A 19,533-nucleotide genomic window follows, 5' to 3' on the forward strand; every position below is an offset into this window, starting at 1 on the left:
AATGAACTTTAATTAGAATAGTTTTCAGTTCTTAATATGTTTTTTTTTGTATTCCAATTTATTGCGTAATAAATGTAAATTGTTTATTGATTGGTAAATGACCTTCGAGTACAAAGACCCATATCTTATTTGTTCCTTACGGTTTGGGACTGGATTATACGTACCCTGCTGGTAGGTACCACCACCCTGTCTTACTGGTGGTAAGATCTCTTGTGAGTCCGCACGGGTAGGTACCACCACCCTGCCTATTTCTACCGTGAAGCAGTAATGCGTTTCGGTTTGAAAGGTGGGGCAGCCGTTGTAACTATACGTGAGACCTTAGAACTTATATCTCAAGGTGGGTGGCGCATTTACGTTGTAGATTTGTATGGGCTCCAGTAACCACTTTACACCAGGTGGGCTGTGAGCTCGTCCATCCATCTAAGCATTAAAAATATATATACAGAATAGTCATGTGAATTACACAATGTAATGTAATATCGATATACCTTATGAATATAGTCTAATGCCATTAATAATATAAGGTTTTCTTGTTCGCGGCTGTTTTAACCGGTTAGCATCTGACCTTTTTTTATCGTGGGCTCCCTTATCTGTGGCATTTTACTGAACGCAATCCTTACTGTTCCTTAGAAACACGTCTGATAAATATATCGCTTCGTTAGTATCCCATTACGAGAGTGGGAGTATTGGGATATCGAATATCCTTATTTTATCGGAATCATGGTGCAATGGTATCTCATGCGCGTCGTCTAGAGTCGCAGGTTCGAAACTGCGGATGAACCGTTACATTTTTAGAATTCCGAAGGGTAAAAATGGCATTTAAAGTGAAGTGGTGTTATTAAAGTATCTTATTGAGTTTATAGTGAGTTCTATTAAAAAAAAACATACTTTGGTTCCTCGTGTTTCCTTCCATAGATGATCAGTAATTTAATATTTTTTTACCTACCCAATCGTTGGTAGTCTAAGGGACTATTCCAACTACTAACGGACCGGTAGTTGAGCTGACGAATTCAACCTGAGAGAATTGCTAACGCTGACCCTAGTGCTTTGCTGAATCTACTACCGGATCAGAAAAGCGACCCGCTCAAACGATCCAACGAGAAACGCAGTCATTTGTTTATGGGCTAGTTCGTATTTCAAACTCTTGGTCGTAATCTACAAGCCCGACGAGGTCTGGGACCGGTCCAGGGGATCTTACAAAGCAAAATGGTTCTGGATATGACAAGCCAGAGAGGCTCGTGCTTGTTGCTTTTTTTTCCTATGATGATAGCCTTGAGAGGTTATATCAGATTTACCCTAACGTGTAGGTGAACTCGCGGGGCTCGAACCGGAGGTGTTTCTAACACTGGCCCTAGCAAGAGCAGTTCGCAGTTCGCAGAATCTACCACCGGATCGGAAACGCGACCCACTGAGAAGATCCAGCGAGAAACTCAGTGGGCTAGCTAGTTGCATGAAAACCGATATTCTATGTAGGGAAAAGTGATCGTACCATTTCAGTAATAAAACCATTAAAATTTGCTTCTCAGCTTTTCTAGGAACACAAAGAGCAAGAGGGTTCTTAGGAGACCAAAAATACTTCGAAGAAAGGTCTTCTCTCTCTGTGTGTCATTCAGTGCAATAAATAAATGGGTTTCAACAATTGTTTTACTTCTTTACAAGCGTGTACACATTTGTTATTATTTCATTATTTTGTATTTGTCTTTGTTGTGTATTTGTTGTTGACAATAGTGATTTATTTCTATGGGACACATCGAGTCAGGCTGTGAGCGTGTCGAGGAAATGAGTTTTGTTTCAATAATTTGAGTTGTAACGAATTTTATGTCTTGTTTGTGAGAGCACTTTAAAAATACAATCATCTTTTTCTTCACCTTATCCCACCCACTAGGTGGGGTCGGCAGGACTAACGGCTTTAACGGTAGGCAGCGGCTTGGCTCTGTCCCTGGTATTGCTGAAGTCCATGGGCGACGGTATCCACTCACCACCAGGTGGGCCGTATGCGAGTCTGCCCTACTAGGGCAATAAAAAAAAATCTATTCTATCAGCTCAACACTCCCTCGCCTCTCTCTGATATCGTCATTCACAGACTCCATCCATGTCTTTTTCGATCGACCTCTTCCTTCTCTACCTTGCACTACCATTTCCATACATCTCCTAGTCACATGCATCTTCTCTCTACGCATCACATGTCCATACCACGCTAGCCGTTTTAAAAACCGCTTTAAAAATACAATAAATTCATCAATTTTGTATCGAGTCGTCACAATTATAAATGTTGGGATAGTAGATGCATTCGTATGTGTGTGCAGGGTTATTGAGGATGATTGTATATGCATATATATGTGGGTGACAGAGCGGCATCTGAGTACGATAATGGTTCCCACCATCCCGCCCTGGTAGGAACCATCATCCTATTTCTGCAGTGAAATATTCATGAGCTCCGATTTGCAATGCATAAACAATCCTTCTACAGTGTGCTTAGTCCGAGTTTTTTAACGTTCTCGATAGCGTAAAAGTTAACTCAATTTTGTATGCAGTTAGAACAGCGCCCCTAGCGATAAACGTACGCAAACGATCCCATTCCAGTAGTTGGAACAGCGCCCCTAGCGGCAAACGTAGGCAAACGATCCGATTCCATACAAATACGAGCTAACTTGTACGCTATCGAGAACGTTAAAAACTCGCACCAAGCACACAGTACAATTCGTTCTTCGGTCTCACGTCTCAAGGTGCGTAGCTACACAATACCATCGATAATAATGCAAAAAGGGGTTTTCGTTTATATTCATGATGTTTTGCTCACAAAAGCTTGTTGAGTACGTGTTTCTCTTATTCTTAGACCACGATTATACAACCTATACCCAGAGCCCAAATGTCAAATGTTTTTAACAAGAACTAGTGGGTCTGCAATAGTCGGAATTCGACTATAATAATTTAAATTATAAGTTTGAACATTATTAAGCTTCTATTGTCAAAAACTATTATACTTACTTCTATAATCACAGATTTTTTATTTTTTTACTTACTTTACTACACTATAGACAAATAATATTAAAGATAAACAATATTAACCTATTCTCAATTTGACCACAGACTATGCAATAACAAAAGCTTGACAATAAACAAAGAGTATATAATATATAGGCATGTGTGTGTGTGTGTGTGTCAAATACATATTAGTGTGTGTAATGTTTTTTTTATTGATTTAATGTATTTATAAATGCACATTAAAAAAAATTAGCATTCTGCACTCTTTCTCTATATTCTCTATAAGTATAGGAAATTTCATACTCCTCCATCCGCGCAAATTTCGTAAAAAGAGGGTACAACAAAGTTTTTGCTTCACGTATTAATTAATGTATAGATACATGCTCAGACTGACGATTAAACCTCGGTCGCGGAGGTACAGAGGCTACCCTAACCACTAGACCGAATCTTTAGGCGATTATAAGGCTACCTTCCTGTAAATAGGGTCCAGAGAATGTCAGAACCTAGCCACAGCGCGACGGTCGCCGTGACGGCGTGACATGCGTCGTCTCGTCATTTGTCACGCATGAATTTCCCATTGTGCGGTCCGTAATGTCAAGTAAATTGTTCACGTAATGAATGAGGTTGCCTCATTATAAGCGTACGGTTGTTTTTATATTCAATTTGAAATTCTTAATAAAAAAAATTTCGTAGCTGATGATGATCGAGAACAAATGGTTGAGGTGTAAGCATTAGTTAGGACGAGATCGCCTGTCTAATCGGATATACATAAGCGGCGGCTTGGCTCTGCCCCTGGCATTGCTGAAGTCCATGGGCGACGGTAACCACTCACCAACAGGTGGGCCGTATCCTCGTATGCCTACAAGGGCAATAAAAAAAATTACACTAAATGGTAATGGATCAAAAATATTAACTACTCAACTTACTAGCGTCATCTCTGATTTCTTTGTCGTATCAATCTTGTGAGAGCTGTCGTGGTCGTCAGGCAGTATCATTGCTGTGGCTAGATGTTATGCGCTTATCGCGCGATATACCATGTGTGCTACGTTGATGGTATTACGACGTAAACCTTCCCTAAATTGCCAACGACAAGTAAGACAAGTTTTATGATAATGGATTTGATAAATCAGTTTTTTGATAAATAAAGAATTTTTCGGGTTCCTTTTAGGATTTATGTGGCTTCGCATTTCCTCTACTTTCGTCTGTGTAATCACATATATATGGGTGTTGCATCTCGATCATATGGCCATCATAACAGTGACTATAACCCATTTCTGCTTCGGATGAATACTGGTATAATTTCATTAAATAAACAGAAGTAAAAATTTTACACTTGTAATGTACGGTGAGAATACACAAATTAAACATGTGGTGGTGTAGGGTAAAGCCGAGATAGATGCCCCACTTTTTGAAATGGTCGTGTAATTTTAAAAATATTAATTTTATACGAATAATTTCTATTAATGTAGTTAGCTCAATCCTTTATGTTTAATTAGTATACTTTTTTTTTAACCTATCAAATACAGATTTTGCAGAAGTTCGTTTTTCGTAGAACCTTTTTTTGGAGGATAGATGACTACCTGTATGGATAGTTGCCCCACCAAGAAAATACTGAGTAGGATAGATGCCTGCAGTGCAGGATAGATGCCCTTTATACCGTGTAAACTAAAAAACCAAACCAAATATTAAGAAGTTCTATTCATAACAGAGCAATTGTCTCCAAGAAACGTAATAATAATAAAAAAAATTGTATTTTTTAAGTATTTGAATGTTTATAATTAAAAGATAATTCTCATATCACACAAATGATCATAATTAAATGTTTAAAGCGTTAAGTAAGCGTAAGCTAAACTACATTTTTTTTAGTTTCAACATTCATTATCCTATTTTTTTATTAAATTAAATTTTACAAATATTTATTCAACAAAAATATAAATTCTTAATTGTGTATAAAATATTTTCATTAAGTGTCAATGCGTACATTGCAAAATCATATTTTTTTATATTAAATTAACACAATAAAGATATCTTTATTATTTTGTCCAATTGAAGTTTAACTGGATAGTGCTTTAAATTTTCCACATATTCTACATCATTTCTGAAAAACACGTTTCATGTGGCTAGTTCTGAAACATTAAACATTGAATCCAGTCGGATTGCGACTTCGTATTTTTATAGTTTTCAAAACATTCAATGCAGATATATTTACATGCGTTTTAAGTTTATCCCTTAGATTTCTTTAGGGGCAAATCTATTGTTTTATTTCCTTTCATTTTATAGTTAAGTGGATTGTCTTCATCTTCGCTGCTTGAACTGTAAATCATGTGTTTGTGGTTTATGTTTTCGTGGCATATTTCAGCTGTATTCTGAAATGGCAGAGTATGGAGGGATAGATGCCCCTAAAGGCACCTATACCCCAAAAAATCAGGGCAACTATCCTTTGTGATATGGATAGATGCCCAATTTTTTTGTAAATAATTTATAAACATAATAGCATTTATTTACACCTAGATGCAGACTCAATGAACCAATATATTCACGTAGTAAAAAATATAATGCAATTTTACACTAATTATAAAGTTATACCACGCTAAATACTAACCTTTAAATCTTTGACGTGTTCGTGAAATTCCGCGCTGAGAAAATTACATGTACGAGGAAAATACTTCGTCATCACGCGATTGTCAAATGGTACATAAGGTATAGAATGACTGTGGTTCCTACTTATTAAATTAATTTTTTGTCATGAGTGCGGGAAGTTAGGTTTTTAGAACATGAGGCATCTATCCCGCTGCGGCATCTATCCAGGTTTTACCCTACTATTTGAATGAGCCATTCACGGTGTAAACAAGTAACCGTAGGAAACCAGGATTAGAACCAACTTAAATAAAACAAAACCGTTAAATACCGATTTCTTCTTTGTTTATCACTTGTTCTTTTTTTTAATTGCTACCCGCTGACGAGCTTTTTAATGTTATCAATAAATTATTTTTGGTAATATGTAGTCACTTATTTTATATTATTATTTACAACAGAAGAGCTATGACATATCCTTCTTCAAACGAGGCTTGTGGAGAGTACTTAACGGTAGGCAACGGTTTGGCTCTACCCCTGGCATTGCTGAAGCCCATGAGCGACGGTAACCACTCACCATCAGGTGGGCTGTATGCTCGTCTGCCTATAAGGGCAATAAAAAAAAAAAACGTTTGACATAAAATTGATATGAATATCGAGGTATCTGTTGTCATAGTCGAGTTTTCATGGCCGGGTGAACAATAGGAACCGATTTGGCCATTTTTTTTTTTCATGTTCATAAAAGTATAAGTAATAAGAATTTTATGGTGAAGAAAATAATTAACAGGCAGATTTATTGAAACTTGTAAAGGTCACTGAACTTTTATTTCGGAACAGTTCGTTTTAATATATCGGAAATAGTATATTAACTGTGTATAAACATAACGCACCTAAAAACGCCATAGCGAATGTGTTTAGTCTGTACATGTTTGTATAGGACGGCGTGTCTGAACGTCAAGCGAGTTCATTGAGGTCTGTTCAGGCCGTATGCTCATTGGGTTATTATTGAAATTTTCTAGTGTCCATTAGGGACAATCTTTCATAATCGTTTTTTTTTATAAACTAATGCGTGTGCACACAGCTTTGATATCAAATTACACGTATAGTGATCCCGTAGAAGTACCTACGTGCTCTATTCAACTTATATATAGTTCGAATGAGTCCTGTTTAAAGGGTAGAACAGACATTACATCAATGCGGTTGAAATTCGCACTCACTTTTTAATACGCTTTTATTAGCTTCAGACGTATGTATGTTGGTATGTAACGGAATCTTCGAACATGATTTTGACCCCCTTCAATACGTTGGATTAACTCGAAATTTGGTATACTTATTAAGTATCGATGACAATTCAATATATTGAAAAATTTAAATTGAAATTCAACTAAAAAATTAAAAAGAAATAATTATTTAAAAAAACTAACAAAATACGCTTTTATAGAAAATCCAACTAAAAAATAAATAGTAAATTTTAATTAATTTGAATTAAAAATAGTGTAAGAAAAAATGATTTTATTGTAAAAAAGCGTGGGGTGCTTTTCAAGATATTATCAAAATAACCCTTCTGCTCATATCTGTTTATAAAATATTTATAACTACTGATACCATGCACCCCACGCTTTTTTTTACAATAAAATCATTTTTTCTTACACTATTTTTAATTCAAATTTAATAAAATTTATTTTTTATTTTTTAGTTCAATCTTCTATAAAAGCGTATTTTTTTATTTAAACTATTCTTTATTTTTCTAATCGAGTGACGTCATCCTAGTGAACTTCTACTTTCAAAAACATATTTGTAGACGCAGCTTTATGTCAGCTGCTAGATGGTGGTCATACACGGTTTTAACACAATATCGAACCACGTTCAACGCGTAGTTAGGAAATTAGTCGGGTTTTTTTTTTTTAAATATATCGCTCTAATTACTTTAGTTTTCATGTTAGTGATAATTAAAGGTATTTCCTTGTTTCGTTCTTGTTTTTAGAGAGTAATAATTGATAAATTACACAATGATAAAAAAATCAATATACATTAAGTACGTACGTCACATGTTCTTCTTCAAACGAGGCTTGTGGAGAGTATTAAGCGGTAGGCAGCGGCTTAGCTCTGCCCCTGGCATTGAAGTCCATGGGCGACGGTAACCACTCACCATCAGGTGGGCCGTATGCTCGTCTGCCTACAAGGGCAATAAAACAAAAAAAAGGTCTAAAGTAAGTAAATGGAATTTAATAATTAAGGGTTTACTGTTAAATTAGTGAATCACGTTTTTCGTCCCTATTGCGAAACTCATGAGATTAGCCTCTTTATTGAAGCGAATTGCGCGCCATTTTCTGGTTACAAAAAGCGACTGGTACAGAGATCTTGCCGCTTAGTTGGGAAGGGCGGATTTGGGGGGAGGAAATATTTTGTAACAGGTGGTCAAGCGCCTCTGGAAGAGGTCCAATAAAAAACCGTCTTTAAAGTAACAATGACAAAATGTCTTAAGTACAAAACCAATCGGCCAGACGATATCCGAGTTTATCAACAGCATTTCGAAACAATAATTATGTAATTGCAATAAATCAAATTATTATTATTAACTATCCGGTTTGTGATCGCCACGAAATTAGTAAATATATATGCAAAACGGTTAGCTGTTTTATTAATTATTAGTTAATTTAATAACAATAGTTAATGCTTAACACCGGGAGGGGCGTAGTTCGTCTGTTAGAGCGCATTAAAAATATTTAAATGAAAAATATTACACCATTCCTCCTGTCTTAAGACGTAATAAGTAACCTAGGAGCATCAAAACATACAAGCGAGAGTAAGAGGATTCTAGAATGTTCGAATTTTTTTTAAAGTAATCTAACCCCACTACTCCACATTCTTTAACGGCCGTCTGGTGTAGTGGTAAGTGACATGGTCACTACACAAGGGGGTCGCGGGTTCGAATCCCGCCAAGGGAAGATATTTGTATGATAAATATAAATGTCTTTTCCATGGTTATGGATGTATATTAAATATGTGTATGTGTATAATAAAAATCTTAAATTTATTTCCGTTATCTGGTACCTGTAACACAAGTTCTTTACGAACTTATCACGGGACCAGTTAACGTGGCGTGACTGTTAGTAAATATTTATTTATTATTTATTCTAACGATTGAAAATGCTAGTTGTTTTTGTATTGCTAGACGAATATGTATAGAAATGAAATAATCTTAACGAATGCAGATGATTGTTATGCAAGTTTCATAACATCAATCGAACAAAACGCGAAAGATTCGAGAACGAAAAACTAATCGTATGTATAATGTGAACATTAAAATGCTAAAGTCGTAAAATGACTTTCATCTCTTCTTCAACGTTTCCGACTAATAAAGTCGTATAGCTGTTGTTTTTTAATTGCCCGATCTTGTTTGTTTTTTTTTAAAATTGTTTTTTATTTAATATACTACTGTAGAATAGGGATCGGAGCGCATAAAATAAAACTTCCATTGTTCCAAAATCTTCTGTTATAATAATAATAATGAAAAATTATTTAACACTTTTATTACGCCTTGCTCATTTTTTAGCCATCTTCCTTTTCACTGTCATTCTGTCTGTCATTATCTTCTCCCTTTCTTTCCGTTTTCTCTCACTCACATCTTAACGCTCCGTTCCACACTCTTTTCATATGTTCCGTTCTTACCAATCTTACACTACTATTATGTATTATAACTATAATTACTATCTCTTTTTAGGTTTGATTTTTAAGATCACGGTCGTTCGATATGTATGTCAGAGTTCCAAATTAAAAAAAATCGCCCTAAAATTTTCATCCGAGTACCCCGAATATTTCCGGGGTAAAAGTATTCGTTGTTTTAGGATGTATTCTCTCGCCAATAAAGGATTCGTTAGACGGACAGTTCTAAAGTAAATAAACTATAATATTAACTTGAAGAAGCCCATTTGTTTTGAAATCGACCTTGAGTTTAAACGAAGATTTTACAAACAAAATAATGTTTTGAAGTCGTCGTGGCCTGAAGGATAAGAAAGAGGCCACGTGCATTCGTATCGAGGCGAATGTGCCGGTGCTCAATACCCATAGGCCATTTTTCCAACAAAAAAAACTTATGAAATACGTATTTAACAAATGTTCACTAATTATTTCCACGTTGAAGGAATAACATTGTGTAATTAAAATCAAACCAGCGACAATTATAATAACTCAGGGAAGGGCGTCTTGTGAGCCCGTACTGGTAAGGCGTTTCGGTTTGACTCATATCTCAAGGCTGTGGATGTCTATGGGCTCTGACTTAACACCAGGTGAGAAATGATCTTAACCACATATCTAAGCAATAAGCAAAAAATCTATGTATGTAGTATTTAAGGCATACAAATAAAAGTTCTTTATGATTACTACATTTCTCGATGGATTGAACAAGAATATTTCAAATATACACCTGTAAATTTTGTGGCTTTCATTCGTCTCCGCAATCCTCAAGCCAGAGATAATTATGTCCGAGCTTTGTATTTTAAAATGGAAAACACATCAAACAGGATGCGAGTAATCCTCGTGAATTTAATAATCTCGTTTTTGATATACGAGAATGGTTTGCGGTGGAATTTAGGCTTTCGACTACGGTCACTTTATGTACGAGACGTGTCTTATGTGTGGCTGTTTACCGAATGAAACTCTTCTTTTGAATGTGGTCAGTTAGGAAACTTTAAATTCGAAATATGAGAGATTTCTATACCTATCGCTTTCAGTTAAAAGGGGAAAGCCCATTTTAGGCCCAAAGCGGACAATAGATTATAGAAAAAATACTTAGTGCATTAATTTTGTCATAAATAAATATGCATTTACTTTCTTGCAAATAAGCGCCACTACAGTTTACAATAAGTAGTTTAAAAAAAGTAACTCTATTGAAAAAACAAGGATTTTTATTTTTGCGGGAAAAATATTCATCATCATCATCTTAGACCTTACAGCCCAGGGTGGGCCTTAGCCTGGTCCAGTATGTCTCTCCAGACTGCTCTGTTCAGGGCACACAGCCCACCTGGTGTTAAGTGGTTACTGGAGCCCATAGACATCTACAACGTAAATGCGCCACCCACCTCGAGATATAAGTTCTAAGGTCTCAGTATAGTTACAACGGCTGCCCCAGCCTTCAAACCGAAACGCATTACTGCTTCACGGCAGAAATAGGCAGGGTGGTGGCACCTACCCGCGCGGAGTCACAAGAGGTCCTACCACCAGTAAAATATATTTACTGTAACATTTCAATCGTCCCGGTGGATATACATACCCTAGCGAGAAGCAGTCATGCGTTTCGCTTCGAAGGGTAGCTCATCACTCGTTGTAAAATCCAATTAAGACTTTGAATTTATGTCTGGCGGCATGTCGAATGAATTCATATTGAATTGTGATGCTTTTAAAGCAAAGCAAAAAAATAATAATAATCGAACCCAAGTCAAATCAAATCAAAAATTTTTTATTCAACATAAATGAAAGTACATACTTGTTGAACGTCAAAAGAACTACCGCCAATTCACAAAAACTAGCCTCCGTCCTGAGAAGAATTAGCAAGAAACTCAGCGGGCATGTCTTTTTTTTTTAATGTTAGTTTTTTTTTTATATTAAGTCTAAGTAATCTATCAAAATCTACATAAATTATTAGAAGTTTTATTTTGTATCGGGAACCGTTGTAAAATTATAGGTTCTTGAATAGGTCCTTCAGCAGTCTGGCGCGAGTCACCGCTACCTCGGGACGACGACCCTCCGATCTCCGGGACTGCGAACACCAGCCCGGGTCGTGACCGGGGAATCCATTTGATTACCAAGAGACCTACCCGAACAAATGTTGATATTATAATCTTGATGTTTGTGATTAGAAAAGTTAAGGATTTCTAAGTTTTGTCTTACATACGATTAGCTGTACCCGTCCGCTTCGCTGGGCATTTAAAATTAACATTACTATTTCTCACCCCCCCCCACAAAGATTCTCATCATTAACGCCCCCGCAACTGGTGTAGGGAGTCCAACACTCATATAAATATTAACCTATCCATTAAGTACATGTATTTTCTACATGGATACCAAGTTTCAAGTCAGTCGGATGCATGGTTCAGTAGTTATAACGGAACATCCGTAAAAGCCACTGTAGATTTACATAATAGTATAGATAGCGATTCTTTTACTTAGATATAAATACACTAAATGTTTTCGTGGTCCCCGTGCTGCTATCGATCTCCTTAGACATCACAGGACCCCTCCTCTTCAAATCGAAATAGACGAATTATTCGCGGCAAATATCGGTAGACTTTTTGTTTATTTATTTATTAGACTCACAATACATATTACAAGCTAAAAAGATACATAAAAAACACAAGTAAAAAGAAACAAAATCTGGCTTGCAACATAAGTTATGTGCGCACGACAAAACAAGACATTGTGCTGAATTTGTACAACAGCGTTCCTTGCAATTATACGTAATTATATTATTATTAGCTTTCACTAAGGAAAATTAAGGCCATTGCGCAGGATTAAGGTGAGCTTAGTGCTACTATAGATAAGTCCCTATGCATCAATGAATAAACTATGGAGTAATGACAGTCAGATGTGGTGCTAACGAATGTTCGAATATTACATTATTATCGTTGTCTAATATTAAAAAATCTAATGTTAGAAAAAAATAATCTAATATTTAAAAAAAAAGACATGCCCGCTGAGTTTCTTGCCAATTCTTCTCAGGACGGAGGCTAGTTTTTGTGAATTGGCGGTAGTTCTTTTGACGTTCAACAAGTATGTACTTTCATTTATGTTGAATAATTTTTTTTTGATTTGATTTGATTTGATTAATGTATATTATTTTATTTGAAGTCCAGGAGCTGTTAGTTGAATTTACAAAACATTAATTTAAAGTTAAAGCTTCAAGCTTACGTTTCAAGTTCGAGAGAGGCATTCACGTTATTCGGGTCTATGAACTCTAGTGATTAAGAGATTCGTGAGCTTCTTCTGACGATTTACCACCGAAATTACATTTAAGAACGTCATCATTTTAATAACGTAAACATGATTATTATTCATAATTTGTTTTCGTAATTCTCTGCCTTGTAGATCCACTTAGGGATGTCAGTGTCTTATTATGTTATCTATATATTAATACGTGAAGCAAAAACTTTGTATCCCTTTTTACGAAAATTGCGCGAACGGAGGAGTATGAAATTTTCCACACTTATAGAGAATACAGAGAAGAAGTGCACAATGCTAATATTTTTTTTAAGTAATACATAAAAGATACGTTAAATCAATAAAGAAAATATTACACACACTACATACCATGTATTTGACGCACACACGCATGCCTACTATTTATTGTCAAACTTTTGTTCTTGACGTCTGTGGTCAAACTGAGAATAGATTAAATATTGTTTGTCTGTATTAATATTTTTTAATAGTGTAGCCTTGGCGAAATTTGTGATTATAGAAGTATAAAATACAACCAAAATAGTGTACAAACTCACAATTCCAATTAATTATAGTCGAATCTCGACTACTGCGGGACCTCTAGTCTATACTAATATTATAAAGCTGAATAGTTTGTTTGTTTGAACGCGCTAATCTCAGAAACTACTGGTTCGATTTGAAAAACTATGTCAGTGTTAGATAGTCCATTTTTTGAGGAAGACTATATATAGGCTGTATAACATCACGGTAAAACCAATACAAGTGGAGCACCAATAAAGAATGTTTCAAAATATATTCACTTTCTACGTAAATGAAGTGGGGAGTAAAATTTAGCGTTATGCCAAAGTAACTATTCCGCGCGGACGGAGCTGCGGGCAAAAGCTAGTCGGTAATAAAATTGTATTAAAATTTTGATAGACCCATATTTGATACAAAAAAAGGAGATGTATATGTTAATGGTAGATTAATTACATTTTAATTAATCTACCATTAATTAAGATTAATTACACGTATTTCCTACCGTTGTACAAAAATTATCGTTTGCTTACAAAAAAAAAGCCTAATAATTCGAATTTCCCCTTCGCTTAGGTAAACACATGATATCTGGTAAACGTATTGCGAATCTAGAGACAGAGGCTCGTCCGAGCGCACGTCCTTTCGATGAATAATTACACGCGAAATGAGCTTTGTCGGCGTGGCTGTGATATTCTAACCGAATGTCGAACGTCGATTATCTATTTATGAAGCTCCGTCTCTGAAAAATCGACTGAACAGAGCGTATGGAGAGGGGGTGTTGGATAAAACGGCGCCACCCCACCTCATTCCATAGGTTTCGGTAATGGTTATTAACAGATTTAGCGTAACAGCGTTTTCTGAGCGTAACACTGCGACCGGCAATCTGCGTTTGCCAGTGGTTGGGCGTATTGTAAACCCGCCCCTATAGATATTACCCATAATTTATTTATTTATAAGTAAGTAGGATGGGTAGTGAAAGATCAAAATCTTCCACATCCCGTCCAGCAAAAACTGAAAAAGAAAATAATGTTTTGTACAAGTGTGTACAGTTTGTGATGTTTGTGCGTGTTAAAACTTCGTCGCCTAGTCGAAATTCCGATATAATCAAGTTAATAAATGCTTGTTGAAACAGCGCCTTTGCGTATTATAAGTAAGTAGGACGGGAAGTGAAAGATCAAAATCTTCCTCTTTCCGTCTAGCAAAAATTAAAAAAAAAAAAAAAGTTTTGTACAATTATTGTCATTCGTAAGTATCCGTATTAATTAATCATGTTTACTCATTTTTGAAATTTGTGAAAACAAGGTTGTAGGATTCTGTTGTATTTATTGGTATTGTAACTATACTGAGACCTTAGAACTTGTATCTCGAGGTGGGTGGCGCATTACGTTGTAGATGTCTATGGGCTCTAGTTACCACTTAACACCAGGTGGGCTGTGAGCTCGTCCACCCATCTAAGTAACAAAAAAAGGGTGCGTGTATGTATGCGTGTTATGTACGCGCGTAAGAAGTTATACTTTATTTTTATTAAATTTATTTCTTTTTTTTTAAATATTAAATAATTAATAATAAATATTTAACGTTAATAATTTAATAATATTTAGTATGAATTATATTAAATAATAATTTTGTCATTTATATTACTAAAAAATAAATGCTAATAACACATTTTTTTACGAGTGTACATGCGCGAAAGTTCGCCTGCGGCTATATTCAGACTCGCCAAGTTACGTCGGTCGTATTGTAATGAGCGATTCAGTGGGCAACTTCATTTCTGTTAATTTTGTGTCACGGTGCGCGCGCATCTTAAAATTTCACTCTCATAAATTTTTCATAACGCGCCTAAAGAAGTATAACTTCAAAAAGTAGTCAAGCTAAATAAAAACGTGTTAAAACTTCGTCGCCTAGTCGAAATTCCGATATAATAAAATAATACGACACGTCTCTCGCCTGCAGCTAAAAATGACTTTAAATATAGCCTTGATAGTCGACAGCTGGTGGTGTCCCGTCAGCCGGACGTCCTTTACAATACACACTCAATAATTCGTGTATATCGTGTCGCTCTTACGAAACCTGGGCCGCGTTTTGAATTTTAAACAATGTCTCTTGCAAGGCACTATTTGCGAGATACGAATGAGCCTTTGGTGAAGTCAAATACTAATTACGCTGCGCTTATAATGGAACCAGCGCCTAGATTGTAATTTCTGTTAATGTTAAAACGTATATAAACGCTATTAGTGGTAGGACCTCTTGTGAGTCCGCGCGGGCGGGGTACCACCACCTTGCCTATTTCTGCCGTGAAGCAGTAATGCGTTTCGGTTTGAAGGGTGGGGCAGCCGTTGCAACTAAACTTGAGACCTTAGAACTTATATCTCAAGGTGGGTGGCGCATTTACGTTGTGGATGTCTATGGGCTCCAGTAACCACTTAACATAAGGTGGGCTGTGAGCCCGTCCACCCATCCAAGCAATAAAAAAAAAGTATTTATTTTGTGTACATTTAATTTGTGAAGGCCAAATTATTGAACTTGTCCAGTTTTTTTTATTGCTTAGATTCGGCGAATTTCTATCACAGTTACTTTAGATGCGACAAAAACGGGGAGTCACATTCCAATTAGGCCCTTTAAACTAGTCTCTTTTATTTATTTATTGCCTATATGGATTGACGAGCTCACAGCTCACCTGGTGTTAAATTGTTACTGGAGCCCATAGACATCTACAACGTAAATGCCACCATCCACCTTGAGATATAAGTTCTATGATTTCAGTATAGTTACAACGGCTGCCCCACCCTTCAAGCCGAAACGCATTAATGCTTCACTGTAGAAATAGGCAGGGCGGTGGTACCTACCCGTGCGGACCCAAGAGGTTCAAATACCATCAAAGCAGTCCTTCCCGTATAAGTTCCCATGAAATTTGTTGATTGTTTATTGTAACTCGCGAGTAGGTATCTTCGGTACGTCGCCGCGTTGTAAGAATAGCTAAAAATATCATAAAACACTTGCATTCAATCGCGTGATGTCTGTTAAATGATATCGTAGTTAATATACAATTAATTTAACTGTTATAATCTTTTAGGTTTACTTCGCACGTAATTGTTCAAAAACAATGGTGTTTTTGATGCAGTCCAAAAAATCTTATTTGTGACTTGAATATGTTAGCTAACGCGTAATACCTATATGCCTATAAATAATTATTTGATTTTATTCTTCTCTATCTGGTTGTTTTATGGAGCTTTCATGTTTATGTAATGTTTCACTTCTCTTTTATTTATATTTTCTTCTAGCTATAACAACAGATAGTTATAGATTTCTAGCTAACGATTTAAGTTCGATGGTTTGTCGTATCTAAGTTTTGAAAAGAAATATAAATAACACGAAAAATATTTCCATTCGTTCTCAGAGCGTTTAGCGTTTTATGTGTCACTTCGATAAAGCGGCACGACACGAGAATCCTCTCATCCTAGCCGCCGAAAACTACATAGCCGATCCTGCGGACCGAATGGTACACCGTCGACGTCACCCAAAACACGTCATTTTGGATCCTCCCGATCCACTAACGGTGCTTTTAGGTACCCTAAGCACCGGTCATCGTTCTCGTCGAACCCGTCGCTTGCGACGAAGGGCTCGGCAATTAAATTAACCCACAGACAGCCCACTGAATTTCTCACCGGATCTTCTCAGTGGGTCGCGTTTCCGATCAGGTGGTAGATTCTGCAAAGCACGGCTCTTGTTAAGGTTCGTGTTATCGACATCGTCAGGCTTGAGCCCCGCGAGCTCACCTACTAGTTAAGGTTACGCTGAAATGGTCTCTCAAGACCATCAGTTTAGGTAGGAAAAAAAAGTTTTATGTGAACGCTATTGTCGCACGGTCGTGATTCTCATGCTTTACATTCGGTTTCTCTAATGGTATACAGTGAGAAACTTAACAGTTTGTACAAGAAATAATTACGAGTAAAGTTCAAAGACTTTTATGGCTGTTTCGGTGACGCGCACCGGCCGTGGTTGGATATATTATGTTCGGCTATTGTTTCGTAACATTCATACTGGTTACGTTGAATATTGGAGTTTATATACACAGTATTTAAGGCTTAATTTGTTTGGTTTATAACTTGAGCAACACTCATGAGCGTGGTGTGGACATGTGATGCGTAGAGAGAAGATGCATGTGACTGGGAGATGTATGGAAATGGTAGTGCAAGGTAGAGGGGAAGAGGTCGACCAAAGAAGACATGGATGGAGTGTGTGAATGGGGATATGAGAGAGAGAGGAGTGAGTGTTGAGATGACGACTGATAGAAGAGAATGGAAGAGAAAAATTTGGTGTGCCGACCCCACCTAGTGGGATAAGGTGGAGAAAAAGGTGAACTTGATGTTCAATGTTGCCATTCAAATGAATTCAATGAATTAAATTTTTTATTTAAAAAAACCGTAATATGGGACATTGTTGTACTCTAGTGAACTTATTGGGAGCAAATTTTGTGTATCATACCTATATATCTAGTTTAGGTCATGTCAAATTTTATAAGAATTGAGATGAGTGCCTAGCGAGGTCTTATCATTGAATAGGTAAATACAACATTCAGTACGTGTAAATCATTATAAACATTTATCGATAGCAACAATTTTAAGTAAAGAATCAGTCAAGACAAAAATCAGTTTTATGTTCTGGGTCGAACAGCTCTGTATTCCTAAACCAACAAACCGCTTCGATGTTACCAAATAATGCGAAGTTTCTTATTTACATGAAACATTAAGAATTATTTATGTAAATATATTTTGAAAATCTCTATTGTTTGTATGTTTCGAATAATTTGATCTTATATAATTGTACCAGCTTGAGATACATAAGGGAGTTTCTTGTGGTAATAAAACTCCAGCACTTGATATTATTCTTATAATATGTAAATTGAGAGATGTACAGCGTACTTGAAGAGCGGGTAGTGAATGATTGAATGATAACGAAATACAATAATATGTTGCTATACAGTGATGCTTAGCGCCTTAGAAGGCTAGCATCTTTGACATTGCTATAAAAGAATTGAAGGCACTGGCCTGAACAATAATATATAAATTACATAACTAACTGGTGGTACTGGTGGACATCAAGTGAGTCCCCACGTGTAGGTACCACCACACCACCTACTTCTGCCGCGAAGCAGTAATGCGTTTCGGTTTGAAGGGTGGGGCAGTCGTTGTACTGTTGAAACTGAGACCTTACAACTCTTGTCTTTTTTTTTTTTTTATTGCTTAGATGTGTGGACGAGCTCACAGCCCACCTGGTGTTAAGTGGTTACTGGAGCCCATAGACATCTACAACGTAAATGCGCCACACACCTTGAGATATAGTTCTAAGGTCTCAGTATAGTCACAACGGTTGCCCCACCCTTCAAACCGAAACGCATTACTGCTTTACGGCAGAAATAGGCGGGGCGGTGGTACCTACCCGTGCGGACTCACAAGAGGTCCTACCACCAGTAATTACGCAAATTATAATTTTGCGGGTTTGATTTTTACTGCACGATGTTATTCCTTCACCGTGGAAGTCAATCGTGAACATTTGTTGAGTACGTATTTCAATAGAAAAATTGGTACCCGCCAGCGAGATTCGAACACCGGTGCATCGCTGGATACGAATGCACCGGACGTCTTATCCTTTAGGCCACGACGACTCAAAAGTCTCGAGGTGGGTGGCGGCATTTGCGTTGTAGATGTCTATAGGCTCCGGTTACCTCTTAACACCAAGCGGGCCGTGAGCTCGTCCACTCATCTATGCAATAAAAAAAGAAGTATAGAAATTACACAACTAATATTACGGAGTGAATTTGTAATATTTACGAAATATCAACTCAAGATTGGAGATTTGTGCTCTACAGTGCTCATGTTTGTTTGCCTTAAGCGAATACGTTGTTCAATGTGTGAAATGATTTGGTAATTCTGAAAGTTTCGATAAATCTTTCTTATCTTCTGCAAATAAAAAAAAAATATTATTAATTAAAAGATAAAAAATAAATTAGTAATCGTGTAAATACTCATCTATCAAGTTTCGTTTAATTTTTTTTTCATAAGTACCTACGGCATGTTTCTTTTCTTTTGAATTATTAATTTAATTAATGTTTTCTTTCTTTACAGGTTTAGATAATCGGTTACCGAATTCCAGGAGTTCAGTGTCGCCGTGAGTATTCGATTTGATTTTTGTAATTAATTTGTAATTGTTTTAAAACTTTCTTTTGATATTTAAATCAATATCGAGACCATATTGATAATGTGGAATATTCTTTTTTTCGATATCGATAATTCGTATGTCTTTAGTATTGTACGTTCGGCTCGAAATTGAGACAAATAGAGTATCGATATAATTATAAAAATATTTATTTTTCAAACACATCTTTATGCTTCCGCTGATAACATATTACATATTTATAGACGTATGGTCATAATAAACAATAAGATAAAAATGGTTTTCAAAGAATCTAGAAACTAGATATACTATTCTATATATAATTTTTTTAATATACCATTTTACCATATA

General features: G+C 36.2%; 1 protein-coding gene across 7 annotated transcripts in view; it reads left to right on the forward strand.

The window, feature by feature from the left end:
* Positions 1–19,533, forward strand: part of LOC119629496 (AF4/FMR2 family member 3) — a 317,469-nt gene that overhangs the window by 285,237 nt on the left and 12,699 nt on the right. For all 7 annotated transcript variants that reach the window (XM_062672111.1, XM_062672112.1, XM_038015465.1 and 4 more), the window contains one exon: positions 19,134–19,176. In XM_062672111.1, the coding sequence (XP_062528095.1) occupies positions 19,134–19,176 (43 nt within the window). The remainder of the gene's footprint in view (positions 1–19,133; positions 19,177–19,533) is intronic.

This window comes from Bombyx mori, chromosome 14, assembly GCF_030269925.1.
Source record: "Bombyx mori chromosome 14, ASM3026992v2".
Lineage (NCBI taxonomy): Eukaryota > Metazoa > Arthropoda > Insecta > Lepidoptera > Bombycidae > Bombyx > Bombyx mori.